This window comes from Xenopus tropicalis, chromosome 8 (assembly GCF_000004195.4).
Source record: "Xenopus tropicalis strain Nigerian chromosome 8, UCB_Xtro_10.0, whole genome shotgun sequence".
Taxonomy (NCBI): Eukaryota; Metazoa; Chordata; class Amphibia; order Anura; family Pipidae; genus Xenopus; species Xenopus tropicalis.
In genome coordinates this window covers 41,268,143-41,285,003 of record NC_030684.2, presented here as the reverse complement: position 1 = coordinate 41,285,003, position 16,861 = coordinate 41,268,143, and the positions used below count along the sequence as shown (strand labels likewise).

The window sequence follows — 16,861 nt, the reverse complement described above, 5'->3', positions numbered from 1 at the left end:
AAGTGAGGGAATACAGGGGTAGGGGAGATAGCTCTCAGTACAAGTGAGGGAATACAGGGGTAGGGGAGATAGCTCTCAGTACAAGTGAGGGAATACAGGGGTAGGGGAGATAGCTCTCAGTACAAGTGAGGGAATACAGGGGTATGGGAGATAGCTCTCAGTACAAGTGAGGGAATACAGGGGTATGGGGGATAGCTCTCAGTACAAGTGAGGGAATACAGGGGTATGGGAGATAGCTCTCAGTACAAGTGAGGGAATACAGGGGTATGGGAGATAGCTCTCAGTACAAGTGAGGGAATACAGGGGTATGGGAGATAGCTCTCAGTACAAGTGAGGGAATACAGGGTTATGGGAGATAGCTCTCAGTACAAGTGAGGGAATACAGGGGTATGGGAGATAGCTCTCAGTACAAGTGAGGGAATACAGGGGTAGGGGAGATAGCTCTCAGTACAAGTGAGGGAATACAGGGTTATGGGAGATAGCTCTCAGTACAAGTGAGGGAATACAGGGGTAGGGGAGATAGCTCTCAGTACAAGTGAGGGAATACAGGGTTATGGGAGATAGCTCTCAGTACAAGTGAGGGAATACAGGGGTATGGGAGATAGCTCTCAGTACAAGTGAGGGAATACAGGGTTATGGGAGATAGCTCTCAGTACAAGTGAGGGAATACAGGGGTAGGGGAGATAGCTCTCAGTACAAGTGAGGGAATACAGGGGTAGGGGAGATAGCTCTCAGTACAAGTGAGGGAATACAGGGTTATGGGAGATAGCTCTCAGTACAAGTGAGGGAATACAGGGTTATGGGAGATAGCTCTCAGTACAAGTGAGGGAATACAGGGGTATGGGAGATAGCTCTCAGTACAAGTGAGGGAATACAGGGGTAGGGGGGATAGCTCTCAGTACAAGTGAGGGAATACAGGGGTATGGGAGATAGCTCTCAGTACAAGTGAGGGAATACAGGGTTATGGGAGATAGCTCTCAGTACAAGTGAGGGAATACAGGGGTATGGGAGATAGCTCTCAGTACAAGTGAGGGAATACAGGGGTATGGGGGATAGCTCTCAGTACAAGTGAGGGAATACAGGGGTATGGGAGATAGCTCTCAGTACAAGTGAGGGAATACAGGGTTATGGGAGATAGCTCTCAGTACAAGTGAGGGAATACAGGGGTATGGGAGATAGCTCTCAGTACAAGTGAGGGAATACAGGGCTATGGGAGATAGCTCTCAGTACAAGTTGATCCAGGGACTGGTCCTATTGCCATCTTTGAGTCAGGAAGGAATTTTTTCCCCTCTGCGGCAAATTAGAGAGGCTTCAGATGGGGATTTTTGCCTTCCTCTGGATCAACTAGTAGTTAGGCAGGTTATACATAGCATTATGGTTGAACTTCATGGATTATGTCTTTTTTCAACCCAACTTACTATGTAACTATGAGAATTCTTATATTGTTTTTCATTAATTACCTGTTTGCTAATTCTCACATTTTGATGAAAGGCTTCATTAAATCTCTCTTGTTTTCCTCAACTAAATTACAAACAGAAGAACATTGCTAAAAAACACTTTCGCAAGCTATAAAGAAAACAAAACACCAAAAGCAGTCACAATATGTTAAGATAGAAATAATAAACAAAGTTTAATGGGAGGATAAAGTAAGTAGAAAAAATAATAAAAAATATTCAAGGCTGTATTCAAAGAAATCAACCTTGATGCTTTTAAATCATTTTTACTCAGAAAACCTTTATCTAAATCCATTAGCTAAGAGATAATCAAACCCCCGGGTATGTACATGTCCCTTTCAACAGAAAAAGTCCAGTCTCTTTGTTATTTTTTTTAAAATATAATTGGCCTTGAGAACAGTCTGACCACTTATCTGGGCCACGGGAATTGATAGTTCTGCCAGAGATTTGTTAAAGAGTTTCAAAAAGGCAATGATTGTAGGTACAAATGCAAGAGATAAATTACTCTTTTTCTACCAGAGAGTTCCTTATCCAAAGAATCCAGCAATTGCATTTGTCCTGTGTTATTGTGTCCTCAACCATAGTGATCCCCAACCAGTGGCTCAGGGGGGCAACATGTTGCTCCCCAACCCCTTGGATGTTGCTCCCAATGGCCTCAAAGCAGGTGCTTATTTTTGAATTTCTGGCTTGGAGACAAGTTTGGTTGTATACAAACCCAGTTTAATGCCAAACAAGACCTGCTTTAGGGTGCCAGTCCACATAGGGGCTACCAAAGGCCAATAATAGCTCTTATTTGGCACCCCAGAACCTTTTGTATGCTTGTGTTGTTCACCAACACTTTTTTGAATGTGTCTCACACGTATATAAAAGGTTGGGGACCCTTGCTCTACCTGATGCCTCCTGTTATTAGAGGTCAGTGTTGACTGTTTGCACATTGGTTGTAGATCTTATACTCTGAGAGGATGGACCTTGCTTGAAGCTGGCTTGCTCCACCCAGGCTTCACGATAGGGCAAAAGAACAGGTGGTAGGGCGTGATCTTGTGCTGCAGGGATTCTTTGGCACATGCTTAGCAGAGATTTTAACTCCAAACGAAAGCTCTCATTCAGCCAGCAGTAGATGAACGGATTATAACATGTACTGCTCATAGCAAACCAATGCAAAGCAAAATACAGGGCATTTTTAGTCTTAATGCCCAAGCTGGATATGAGAACTACATAACAATTTAATGGGAACCAACAAACTGCAAACACAACCACCACCAGAACGAGCATCTTAATGCTTTTTTTCTTGTTTTTGCGATGCGTAATGTACTGCTCAGTGGTGATGTCTCCTATTGCATTCCTCATCCACAACTTCTTGGCCAGTCTGCTGTATGCAATGGTGATGATTAGCAGTGGCAACAGGTACAGAAGTAAGAAGGTAGAGAGATCAAGATATTTCCAGAAAAGATCCGAAGGCTCTGGAAAATCTGGGATGCACAGGCTCCGCACTTTGTTTTCTCTGAAAGGAGAGGTTAGAAGCAGTCAGAACATTATTATCCTTAATGACATTCTTTTACAACTAAAAAGTTCCATGTGGGATACTCTGCACATTGCACAGAAGATTTTGTGTTGTTTACATTAACTATAGAGGTTCAGAGCCTCTATAACTGCAGCAGTAATGGTATATACCCTCCCACCAGGTAGCAGATTGCTACAAGCAAGTTACCACTGCCCGAAGTGCCAAGTGCTAGAGCCCTAAGGGGTTCCATTGAATACCTGTGCCCTGCTTTGCAGCTTCAGCACAAAAACATAGGAATTATCATAGCAGGCTAACTTGGCCCATTGACACACTCTACAAGGTGTTAAGGAGCGCATTACTGTTTAATATTCAATGCCCCCCTGCTTACCTAGAGTGCACAAAGTAGGTTTAGGGGGGCGCAAATCACTAGTGCAGAAAGCACAAATGTGCTATAAGAGAAGAGCCAGAATTCCAATTCCACGGCAGCTTTTTGATGCCCCTGGTAAACTGCTGCCCAAGGCAAGTTGTTCCCTTTGTCTTCTAGCATAAACAGCATTTCATGTACCTGTACATGTGAACAGAGCTGTATTTAGGTATGCAGCATACTGCGGTGCATAAGGTCACTCCTATGGAAGTGACGTTACACGAAGCGCAAAGAGATGTCAAGTGCATGCTGTGCTTGAAGTCACTTCCACAACATAGGGGGATGTTGCGGAAGTGACTTCAGACAGCATGCACTTGACGTCCCTTTGCTCTTTGCATGACGTCACTTCCATAGGAGTGACCTCATACACCGCAGCATGCTGCAGTGCAAACCCCTCACCCCCCGCTCAGGCAGTAGATTTCCATAGGAACTCTGTATAAAATCTTAAATATAGGTACCTGACAGCCACCCCCATAAGCTGTTGCTCTTGGCACAGTCCCTCAGGTTCCTATATATATATATATCCAAAAAAGACCTGCAACGCCGAGTTATATTCCAAAAACAATCAACTGTGTATTAAAAACGCATGAACAGCGTTTTTAATACACAATTGATTGTTTTTGGAATATAACTCGGTGTTGCTGGTCTTTTTTGGATATTGAAATCATTTACCTTGCACCCGAGCTATATATATATATATATATATACACACACACAAATAAAGGCTAAGGCACACAGCATTTAAAAAATGCTGATGCACACCAGGAAACTTATCACAAAAGTTTCTATTTTTATTAGATCGGCAATCTAATACCGCAAAATAAAAATGTGTTTTTTTTATGTTACCTTTCTCTGTGGGCCTGCTTTCCTTATAGTTACAACATTGCCCGTGGCATGGCCCATCTCAGTATAGTAGGGGCATACATTGCCTACAGTTACAATGCTAAATGCTAACATTTCTATCAGTACTTTATGTTTGTAGCAGTTGCAGGTAATGCTGATAATACTGGCATTAATCTGTTTCTCCTGTGTACTTTGGTGGGATTGCTTAGACAATACTATCCCTCACAATAATTCAAGGCTGCGGAGGCAAAAACTTTAGTTAGAATTGGAATGATTGCTCCACATATGCAATTATATTTTCTGATTATTCAGCCAAGCTGCCTCCTTTTTGTTCTTCGTCAGGGTCCATTTGTTCACTGCTCTATATTTTTCTTAACTCTGAAAACAACTTTTAGAAACAAAGTGGTCTTTAATTTAATAGCTTGTGCCCAAGCAAGTGTTGCTGGGATACAGTCTCCCATAACTCAACATGATGTATTCTTCAGTTATTTGCCTGCAGAGTTAAATTGCTGTCACAGAACATTATGATCCTCTCCTCATAAGCACAACAGTGCACAGCAGCAAGAGGGGAGCACATTACACTAACAGGCTTCAGACTGGAGATGGAAGGCTGAAAGATTGTTCCCAATTTATATGCCATTAGATTTTTCTGAAACAGGGAATATCTTTCAATTGCTTTTTAATTCATTTCATTTCCCTGCACAATTGTGATTATTATTGGCAGATACATCATAGTTTTGTACAGGTATGGGACCTGTTATTCAGTATGCTCAAGACTTGGAGTGTTCTGGATAAGGGGTCTTCTCCATACCTTAACTCAGCAAAAAAATATTTAAACAGTAATTAAACCCAATAGGATTGTTTTGCCTTCAATGAGGATTAATTATATCTTAGTTGGGATCAAGTACAAGGTACTGATTTATTATTACAGAGAAAAAGAAAATCATTTAAAAAAAAATGTACATTTTTTGATTAAAATGAAGTCTATGGGAGATGGGCTTTCCATAATTCAGAACATAATTTCAAATCTTGCATTTTATTATTGTAAATACTTGTACCTTTATTGCACACTTTTATTATATTTAATATTTGTATTTATTTTTTATTTTTTGTTTGTTTTTTGTTTTTGTTTGTCTATGTAAAGTTGGGAGGAACACGGGTCAAAAAATTTCATTACAGTAATGATGCTTTATTGTTATTTGTATATGACAATAAACTTGAAACTTGAAAACTTGAAACTTGAACTTTCTGGATAATGGGTTTTCCTGATAACAGGTCCCATACCTGTACCACCATTTTTCTTGCTGTTGCCTTGCTTGGCAACCCCAATATAAACCATTCCAGGTTTCTTGATATGGAATTATAGCTCTGAACTTTAGGAGTTTAGTGCAGATTTAAGCTACTGAGTCCTTTAGACTGATAAGACCTTATCTGCCTGTGAATGGGGAACCTGGATGGGCCTACCTGATATCTGGCTGAAAATTAGCCAGGTAGGTTTGATTTTTCCTGCGGATTGAGGCTCCTATACCTATCATTGTAATTCGATCATTTGGCCCCAGCTAAGGTGGACATATCAGGAGAAGATCTGCTTGTTAGGTGACCAAAGCAGATATTAACGTGTATGGCCACCTTTAGTTTTGCCTGTGCCTGCAGGAGAAGTTAATTATACAGAGGGTGTAATTGAGAAGGCTACTTTGATAACCTTAACGTTACAGAGTAATGCCTTTTACTTTTAAGCTGAATTGAGCAATACATAGAATGGATCTTCAAATCTATTATATACCCTTGGCTTCCAGGCAATAAGGAATAACTCCAAAATAAGGAATAATCACTAAAGATCTGGTAAATGATAACCTGTAATGGTTTTTAATCCTCAAATTTCTCTTAGATTTCTGCAGTAAAATGAATTAGATTGTAAGGGTTATGGGTCAGGAACTTCCTACTGTGTCTCTTACTACTTTTGTGGTACATTTTTTATTTCTAAATTACACTGTTTACATAGCAAATAATTCACTCTACCATTTAAAATGTTATTCTTTCACCAACAAATGTATTTCTTTAGCTGTAATATTGGTGTGTAGGCGCCATCTCAGTGCATTGTGCCTGAGTCTGAGCTTTCAGAAGGAGCCAGCGCTACACATTAGAACTGCTTTCATGTAACCTATTGTTTCTCCTACTCCCATGTAACTGGAGGAGTACCAAGCCAGACTTGGATTTCTTACTATTGAGTGTTATTCTGATATCTACTGGGAGCTGCTATCTTGCTCCCTTCCCATTATTCTGCTGATTTGCTGCTGGGAGGGGAGGGGGACATGTTTTCCCATGTATTCCTTTAATTTCTTGTATATTTATTTATGTATCTATTTCTTGTATTTGTCTTCTCTGTGTATTCTTTTCTATACTGTAATGTTGTACAGCGCTGCATATCCTAGTAGCACTTAGACATAGAATTAAACATACATAATGGCTGGAAGGATAAAAGGACAAATTCAGAGTGTCCAGAGTGTGAATTGTAAGGAAATAAGAGCTTGGTCAGTGGGAATACTTGTGAAAGGTAAATTGCTTTAATTAATGTGATACAGCTTCTTATCTGAGCCTAATTCCTACTTGAATAACACAAGAGCAGTGTCTTAATGGATAACCAATGCCTTTAGAAGGATTCTTTAAATCATTATATTTGATTGGTTGCACGACAGACTTAAGAACCATAAGATTAAAAAAAAAAAATCAAATGCCTCACATAGTACAGGTATAGGACCCGTTATCCAGAATGCTCAGGACCAAGGGTATTCCAGATAAGGGGTCTTTCCATAATTTGGATCTCCACAACTTAAGTCTGCTAAAGAATCAATAAAACATTAATTAAACCCAAAAGGAATAATAAGGATTAATTATATGTTAGTTGGAATCAAGTACATGGTATTGTTTTATTAGTACAGAGAAAAAAGAAATCAGTTTTAAAAATCAGAATTATTTGAAGAAATAGAGTCTATGTGCTGCAACTGTATGTGCACACAATAAAATGAGTGCCAGGCCATGTAGTATTGACTCCCAATGCCACTCACTGCTGTTGCCCCTTGGCCTCAAAGCTTCCCCTGCTGCTCTCTGTTCTCTCTTTTCCCTGTCAATCACCCCCCCCCCCCCATCTACTTGTGGCCCCCAATTGCAAAAGCTAAGCATGTAAATATATTTCAGTATTTTGTGATATCAATGCACTGAGTACAATTATATTGCTTCTTTGTAATGACTTCCAGTGACCTTGGCATTTATACCTAGTGTGTGAGTTCTCAGAGCAGCATAATAATGGTACATATATTTTCCTCATAGAAAAGCTCTGTCTCAGACTGAATTCTTCAGCAAGGATTTTATTTTAAATAAACAGTTTTCATGAAGCAAAAATGTTTGTGATAAAGGATTTGCCGACTCAATTTTTAATTGAAGAATTTTTAGTTCTTATTGATTTAACAGATGAAAGAAATCACTATCAAAATGCCTAGCAACCATGGCAAATAGGGAGGATAACTGGCGCATACCTGAAAAGAGAAGCTATAATTGTAGATTATTCAATTATTCCAATAAACCCTCTTTCACACAAGTAGTAAAAGAAACCACAGATGGCGAGTTGTTTAATAACAGCACCTTTCTTTTCTCCGAGAAGACAAATGAACTGGATCTATATAAGGAGTTAAAGAATTTTCAAAAACTCCCCATATGCTGTATTTGTACAAACTGGTGACCAAGCACCAGAGTTCTGGCAGGACCCCAGCTTAGCCAGTTATCAAGAGCAGATCCATTTTAAACTTTTAATTAACATATATTTTTTCTATCCTAAAGACCTTGTTATGCCTTTATAATAATGTTTCCAATTTTACAGCTTTGGGAGGCAGTAGTATATACATGTCATCATGGACTGTAAAATAGAACTTGCTATATAGAGTAATATCTCTCATTCCAAAGGGCCCAGTTGACTGTGTCACTTCGGTGTTGGCTGTAGCAGATCTAGAGCTACAGAAAAAAATTATTATAAAATGTGTGCCTGAACCCTTCCTTGCCTTTACCTCCCCTCAATTTAAATCATTTATGTGCCAACCCTCAACACAGCACAGATATAGCAATAAACACCTCCTCACCATGCCCAATACATATTGATGGAGCAAACCATGCACCAGCTAGTATGCAAAGAGTATGCAAGATTGCCCCCAGTGTGTACACATAATTTACCATTTACCAGTGTCGGACTGGCCCACCAGGATACCAGGAAAACTCCCGGTGGGCCCAGGTGCCAGTGGGCCCTCTTGCTTCTAACTATTTGGCCAATTGCACAGTCATTCCCTATTTCTGTATGGGAAAAAAGATGGAAGGATAGCGAACAGAGACTTGGATAATAAAGAGGCTGAGGGAGGAGAGGAGGAATAATAGTTAGAAAGGGGGCCTATGGCCCAAGGTTTTCTGGTGGGCCCCTGGCATCTCAGTCCGATACTACCATTTATATTTTATCACAATAACAAAAGATATCCAAATATGGGTATTCAGAAGGAGGTATGCATCTCAAGCATTCCTTCCATCCATCAGGTAGTCTCCCACATTTGATTATAGGACATATTGCCTGAGCCAATTGAAACAGTTTTGAAAGTTCTGCAATCTAGCTGAATTCACTTATTCTGGAGCTTACATTCATCTCATTAAATAAGGAGCCAATGTGCATATTTGAAGGGTTTACTTACGTATGTGAAGTACTATTTCAAATGCAATTTGCCATGTTTTTTCCTCACACTGCAGTGTTTTGGCAATTCTAGGCGGGACTTGTGTCTGGCATCATTGTATCTGATGTGTGAATGGGACTTTGGGTGCAATTTTGCTGCACATATTGAGACATGATGTAGTAGGAATCCTGGCATTGCTGCTTGAAGGTAGCAGTAGTTTCCCTGCTGTCAATAGGCACGTGACATTTGGAACAGAAAGTGGGACAGATGTACTGGTGCTGAGTGCAACTTTGGGTGCAATTTTGCTGCACATATTGAGACATGTTGTAGTAGGAATCCTGGCATTGCTGCTTGAAGGTAGCAGTAGTTTCCCTGCTGTCAATAGGCACATGACATTTGGAACAGAAAGTGGGACAGATGTACTGGTGCTGAGTGCAACTATAGGGGAGTGCAAGGAGCGAGTTTGGATACAAGTACCTTTTAATGAATAGTATCGCTATGCATGCTAACTGTGTCTGTTTGTGTATGACTGCAATTTGAGCCCTTTGGATAGGGAACATAACCTATGCTAACCTCACTGTCAAATCACAATTCTGTCAATGTCCCAGCATTTCTCTTTGACCCATGTCTTGCAACTGTTAGCATTTTTATACAGCAGATTTGCAAATGGTGCCTGTTTGCTTGTTTCGTTTCCTGGGCTTAATGGAGAACTAAAGCTTAAATAGACTAGAAATGTTGTACATTATGTTTTGTGGTTCTGTATCAGCCAAAGGAAACCATGGCCCTTTAGCAGGGAAGATCCGTGCCCCCAAAGATGCCCCTGTAGCCCCCCATCTTCTTTTCTGCTGATTAACCCAGGTTGTCCAGGCAAGATAAGTTGGCCTCCAAAGTGAGTTTTCAGCTTAGTGGCTTGTGTTTGAGGGTCTCCTAAAAGACTTTCTGACCAATATCTTGCTGAAAATCACTAGGTATCTATAAGGCAGTTCTAAAAATTCTGTCAACAAGGGCTGTATTGGCACATTTATGCCATCCTTGTTCACCAGGTTCCCATGGAGCTAACAAAAAAATCAGCACAATTTCACCCAGCACATGGTTGGCCAGCCTGGCCCAATGAACACATGTTTAAGTATAATGTCTGTTGTTTGTCAGAGCATTGTTATTTATGGCATTACAGATGATGCCATGGCACACATCTATTCCATTTATGAGGCAGAATCAGAAGGGCTATTGTGGCCAAGCTTTTGTTTGAATTCTATGCAGTACCCCAAATAATCATATGTTTCATTCAATCTAACACAGCAGCAAGGAGATTATTTTACCTTGGGACAATACATCTGCTCTTTTTTTAAGGACAGCAAATAGGAACACAGTCAATTTGCTGGCAAACAGATGCATACAGATTTAAGAGAGACAACAGAATGAGATATAATTACAGAGACAAAATGAAGCCCAATTAGTGCTGTCTGTAGCAAGCGGAAAGTTTATTCAATGCAGGGATAGGCTTTGTGAGAGATGCAGGGTCTGTCCTAAAATGTACCACGCATTGCGGCAAATGGTATGTTCATTTTGGGCTGAATTTGGCTGCTAGTGACATGTGGTTTGGTACCTGGATAAATAGATATAATAAATACTAACAGCAGTAAGGACATTACAAGTGAGAAAATGACCGCCCCACCTCACCTGTAATTATACCGGAATAGCTTCTGATATATGGCATGTGGCAGTGAGAAACATGTCGCCATAACCCAGATAAAAGAGATGCACAATACTCCCTTACTGAGGGACATCCTAGGCTTCAGAGGGTTCAGGATAACCTGAAATGGAAATAACAGTCATTGATGATCTAGCAATGTATCTCTATTACTGGGGATAGATATAATAGAGATTCCTACTGCAGTGTTCTAGCTCTGGCACTGTGCCTGCGATAAAACCTACTTCAGGTTGCTTTTATACTTAAGTATATCATTCAAATCCCATGTAATAGAGAGAAAAAAAATAATGGTGTTTTTAAAGAAATCTCCCCTCCCACCCCCCACAGGACTAAGACCAAGGAAGTCAGGAAAAAAAAGTAAGTAAGCACCAGCTACAAATTTCCTTATCATGGGTTTTTTCATGGACTACCTGTGGGTGCTTTTATATAATTTGAAGTTGATCAGCTACTGTGAACAAAGAAGTGGCTGTCTTAAACAAAACAAAAATCCGATCTCATTAGTTGTGTTGTCTGCCCCTTTGGGTTCATGTATAGAAAAGGCAACGTTCTTAATAAGCTCATACAGGTTGTTGGTTTTGACCAACTGATCCTTTGTCCCAGGTTTGCTAGAGAGAACTGACACAGTGAATAATTACGCTCAAGCATATAACAAGATATTTGCCATTTAAAGAATGACTCATTATATACCCAACATGTGTTTCTATTTGCCTTTTTGCAACATGTGTTTCTATTTGCCTTTTTGCAACATGTGTTTCTATTTGCCTTTTTGCAACAGGTGTTTCTATTTGCCTTTTTGGGGTGGCAAAATTTTAGGCACCCCCAGTAGCCCCATAAAACTGCACCAGCCCGGGGTACCTGCGAGCGAGTAATCCCTAGAGTTAAAAGCCAAACTCTAACAAAAAATTGTTATCAACCTACTGTACATGAATTGACCCCAGGCTTGTGAAGAAAGAAGGAAGAGGATTGCTCGCAGGTACCCCAAGTTGGAGCAGTTTTCTGCTAACATGAGGACCAGCCCGGGGTATCAGGTGAGTGATTACAATCACTGGGGGGCCCCTAACATTTTAGCACCTCCCATTGATTATACCTTTCCTTCTGTTAAACATGCCTCTTCTAAAGGTAAGAAAAAGTATTTTTGAGCTATGGCACACGTATCATTTTCACACAGCAGCAGATGAAACTGCAGAAGCATAAGTAGTACAAAACTTCAGCTTAATGTAAGATTAAGGCTAAACTTGTCGAACTTAATGGATGTGTTTTTCAACCTTTGTGTAAAGGTGGCCATACACACCGATTTTAGGCCAGATGTCGGTCGTGCCGGCACATCGTTAGTGCCCGTACACTGGCCGACAAGCTGCCAAATCGGTCTAAGGGACAGCTAAAATTGGCCCATGTATGGCCACCTTAAGGCTGACAGTCAGGGCCAGAAACAATTCCATTTGTTCACTTTGTTGGGAGTGTGTCAGAGTGAGTACAAAGGAAAAAAAGCTTCCATGAGAGAAATGCAACGTAGGCATCTGGACTAATAGATATTCAAGTAAATGCATGGTCTTTAGCTCACATGTTCTTGTTCAATCAGTCAGCATCATTAATTCACACAAGATCAATCGCCATAAATCACTACTAATTGCCGAAACAAATTCTGCGTTGGGAATGCGTAATGTATGCAATATAAAGTACGTAATGTATTATAGTTTCCTGGAAAGAACATAGATGGAGAAAAAAGAAGTAGCATGATAACAACAAACAAAATGCTGCTTTAAATAACCAGGGAATTACTGTACAATGCAGGGGGATTTGTGCCTGGTGTGTGCTGTCTGAGCTCTGAACCTACCACTGGATCCCTCTGAAACCTTGGATCTACCCTGGATCCCTCCAAAACAGGTGGTAGCTCCAGGGTTCACTTGTACCAATAGGCACAACAGCTCAATTCAGAGCAGGAGTTGGATAGAGCCGAGCTATGCCAAGCACAGCTATAGGGAAGTGTAAGCAGCACTTTTTCACTCAACTGGCTGCGGCCACATACTAACTGCACTTGTGGAAATAAATAACTCTCTTTTGTCTTAAGAAAACTTAAATTCTAGGAATCTCATCAATATACATTACTAGTAGTGATAAGCGAATTTTTTCACCAGGCATGGATTTGCAGCAAATTTCCGCATTTTGCCATTGGCTAATTGTCTTGCGAAACTTCAGTGAAAATCTGCAACGGAAAAAGTTGCGTAAAAAAAACCTCAAAAGAAGTTTTTAAATTTATCCTGTTTGCCTTGGAGTTTGCATAAATAAACCTTTCTATTCTTTGCTCTGGTGGTTCTGACCTTTGAAGCAAGAATGCAAGGCTGACTTTGCTGCGTTTTTTCAAAAGTCAGAACTGTCGGGGCCAAAAATAAAAAGGGACAGACAGGCACTGCTTTAAATTACTTTTACTGGGTATAAAAAGTGCAAATTGGGCCCAAGTCTAGTAGCACACTGTATTTAATCATGTTGGTTTCCAAACAGCTGACTATCTTCACTACCTTTAGATTGGTTTCAATGGCTCACTAGCCAGTAGCAAACTTTGCACCTTTTATTACATTACCCCCTAAGTCTCTCATACAGAAGTTGTTGCTTCCATTGATACCTGATGACGGTCCAGCGCAATGGCAGTGAGAGTGAGAGTGGATACGTGTAAGGAACAGTACTGCACGAAGCGGCTGATGTGACACATTTCTTTCCCAAACACCCAAGTGCTGTTCACAAATCGAACCTAAAAGGAGAGAAAAGTTAATTATACTCTTGTCATTCATTTTCTTGCTGTTATGACCCCTCAGTCATTTTATAATGAGAATACAGATCAGTGACATTTAATTTATATTATAACACAGGGAAATATATATATATTTTGTAGACACACATTGAGACACACATTGTGACTTTCCTAGGAGGTCCCTGCAATAAGCACAACACCTTGCTGACACCGTTCCTCCAGACATTGCCTGTGTTTTAGCTACAATAAAATTCTGCCCCTAGAAGAGTAACAAATTTAAACAGATGGAATGGATACAGTAAGAGAGACTATGCGTGTGCTGAAAAATTAACCCTAAAAACACTGCATTAAGTGTCTGACCAAGTACCCATGTTCATGCTTAGGAAGCTATGTTAAGTGGGGCCTTGGCCTTTGCAATGAAACATTTATTCACAATGTTAAATGAGTATATTCAGCAATGAATGGTCAAAGTTCTCACCAGAGTGAATGGTGTGTTGAGCAGGGTGATCATGATGTCTGAAACCGCAAGGTTCACAATGAAAAGGCTCGTGGCTGAGTGCATCCTCTTGTTCTTCATGACCACATGGCAAACCAACATATTTCCAAAAAGGGACATCACAATAATGACAGAGTAGGCCACAATCAGCAGGGCTTGGACGGTGGGTTTCTGTGCGTCAGACTCGTATTTAGCCAGCTCCGCAAACCGCTCCCACTCTCCAATTCGACTGTCTGTGAAATTGAATGATGTCCTATTCATGATTTGGAATTTGGCCAGAAGTGTGCCAAAAGAAGAGTTAAAGTTGAGTTCCCGCCATGTTTTTGGAAACCCTGAGATGTCCTGCAATGGTCGAAGGAAAGTCTGGCTCATAGCTTCCAAGGTTCACCAAGCAGCACTACACCTAACTAATTCTTTACTTGTGTTGCACTAATATCTCAGTCATTTAATCTTATTTGTGCTAAACAAGAAATCCAGTCTCTTCATTCAACAGCGGTCAGAGCAAAGATCAATGTAAGCAGCCATGTAGCAAACTCTGGAGCTGATATTCAAACAAAGGCTTTTTCACGGTATTTCATTCTCAATTCTAAGCATTTTAAGCTGGTTCTTGTGCAGAATATCCTTTCCCATCAGGTTTGACCCATAGGCACGCTAGTTGCGTTGCACCATTTTCCACAGAAAATTGTCTCTTTTTTACATACATATACGTGGATTAGTAAGTGCCTGTGCATCCAGAAGAGGTCATATGACATGATAAGTATGCCTTATTCTCCTGCACCCATTCACTTAGATTGCCTGGATTTTTATCTCAGAATAAATTGTTTTGTTGGCTGTCTCTGTAAGAGATTGCCTGCTTGTAAATTTTGATTAATGCCTGTTTCAAGTATCCCAGTTCCTCTGTCCATCACCTATCAAGTACAGTGAAACGTTATTATAAGATGGGCTCAACAAAACAGGTCCATTTGTGAAGCTGATAATGGCTCTGCTGTACACATGCACATGCTTCCAGAAACACATGCTATTTCTTGTGTCTTGTGGCGTGAAAGTAATTGAATTGAATGCACCAGTGATTAAGCAGCAAATAAGCTAAAACTGGGAAAATCAAAATTCATAATTCCTGGCAAGGCCATATGCTCATACGTATGCATACAAATGTTCAGAGATGTAATGTGCAGTGACTTAAATTAACAACAGCATGTCCCCCATACTGTGCTGTCTGCTTAAATGAAGTCTTCACATTCACATTTGACATTCTTTGCGTTTTTCGAGTACATTTCCATAGTTCTGCAGTTTTGTATTTAAATTGTTATCTGGTAGTTGGGTTCCCAGTTATCCTAGCAACCAGGCAGGGAGAATAACAGACTGCGAGGTAAATAAGGAGGAAGGGGACTGAAAAGAAAAAGAACCAAAGAAAGGAAGTAAAGAATAAGTAATAATAATCATTAGCCCAAGAATGAATTTGCTTTTTGTTTGCAGAACACAAGAATACAAGATAGCATACAGGTATAGGATCTATTATCTGGAAATCTGCCACCCAGAAAGCTCCAAATTATGGAAAGGCCATCTCCTATAGACTCCATTTAAATCAAATAATTCACATTTTTAAAAATTATTTCCTTTTTCTTTCTAATAATAAAACAATACTATGTACTTGATCCAAAGATATACTTAATTCTTATTGGTGACAAAACAATCCTATTGGGTTTAAACAATGTTTAAATTATTCTTTAGTAGGCTTAATGTATGGTGATCCAAATTAGGGAAAGATCCCTTATTGGGGAAACCCCAAGTCCCGAACATTCTGGATAACAGGTCCCATCCCTGTATAACATTCATGTTACAAAAAGAGGCAGAATACACAGAGAGAAAAAAACACTTGTAGGGCTGTTGCTCTTTGAGGCCTGCTGGGTCTTCCCCTTTGGCAAATTATGGGATATTAATTATGGCATATAAATTATGGGCAAATCACATCTCTTTTATGGTGGGACTACTGTTGGCTGCACCATTCACACCAAGCTTGCTATTGTAGTTAAAGGCTTATTATCTTTCCCCACTCACACTTGCCCTGGCACTTCCTTTACTGAGCAAATGAGTTAGGCAGGAAAAAGGCAAAAGGATGAAATATAAATCTCAGTTGCCTAACCAAAGCATGATGAATTAGGAAGAACATGAATTGGCAATGACTATGATCAAAGGCAGCAGAGCAGGGTGTCCCACAGGTACAAAGTATTCTGGCTGCATAAATACAAGTAAAGTATTAGGGCAGGTAATGTAGGGCAGGTGCCCTTGAGAGCCCTGAGATATCAGCTACACGGTAGTTGATTACTTATAACAAACTGGCTCCACCATAAATCATTCTCTTTGAATGCAACACATGAAGTCTAAATTACGGTAAAGACTGTTTATATGTGCAGTGTTGCATATTACAGTGATTTCACATGGGCAAGACATGTGCAAGGGCTCTATGTATGGGCCCTAAGTGCTCCAGCACTTGTACCCTGTGGTATCAGATATAAATACAATGAGATATGAGAAGCACCTCTTCCTCTTGTTATAAATAAATTAAAATGATGGAGAATGATTAGGACCAGTATTAAGGTAGGATAGAAATAATTTTTGCTCTGGGCCCCAGTATCAGAGTAACCCCTAGAGTACAAATCTTAGATAATAGTACATTAGGGGTAATTTACAAAGACCCTGGAGAGAAGTGCACTAAGGCACACAAGAACACAAGGTGCAGATCCGCAGCATTGGCAGGTGCAGGCCAGCACTATACAGCACCCTATTGCAGCCTGCATCCGCCATTATGTAAGGGGCACCTAACTGCCTCCCCCACTCACCCCTCACACTGGTAGGCAAGTTAACAGTGCAAAAAACAGGCACAAACCACAATAATTTTGCATTCCATTTTGTAGTGATACATGTAGGGTGAAAGATGGTGCAAAAGGGTTGCCTCCATTTTTGCACTATAAAACCCCTAGTA

General features: G+C 40.2%; 1 protein-coding gene across 1 annotated transcript; it reads right to left on the bottom strand.

Moving 5' to 3' along the window:
- Window positions 1-2,268: 2,268 nt before the first annotated feature.
- Window positions 2,269-15,264, bottom strand: LOC100489992 (probable G-protein coupled receptor 83). The gene is made up of 4 exons (XM_002941843.5): window positions 13,861-15,264; window positions 13,257-13,382; window positions 10,606-10,739; window positions 2,269-2,955 (listed from the first exon to the last, which is right to left on the bottom strand). Exons 1-4 carry the CDS (start codon window positions 14,248-14,250, stop codon window positions 2,361-2,363), a joined length of 1,245 nt encoding a protein of 414 aa, XP_002941889.1. The 5' UTR covers window positions 14,251-15,264; the 3' UTR covers window positions 2,269-2,360.
- Between the last annotated feature and the right edge of the window lie 1,597 nt (window positions 15,265-16,861).

What these genes read in the sequence shown, in the direction of transcription:
- LOC100489992 (XM_002941843.5), bottom strand. Translation starts at nt 14,250, where the DNA reads ATGAGCCAGACTTTCCTTCGACCATTGCAGGACATCTCAGGGTTTCCA. An exon ending in TCAACACACCATTCACTCTG is followed by an intron (nt 13,383 to 13,860) that starts GTGAGAACTTTG and finishes CTCTCCTTTTAG; the next exon opens with GTTCGATTTGTGAACAGCAC. An exon ending in CTATTCCGGTATAATTACAG is followed by an intron (nt 2,956 to 10,605) that starts GTGAGGTGGGGC and finishes CTCTCCTTTCAG; the next exon opens with AGAAAACAAAGTGCGGAGCC.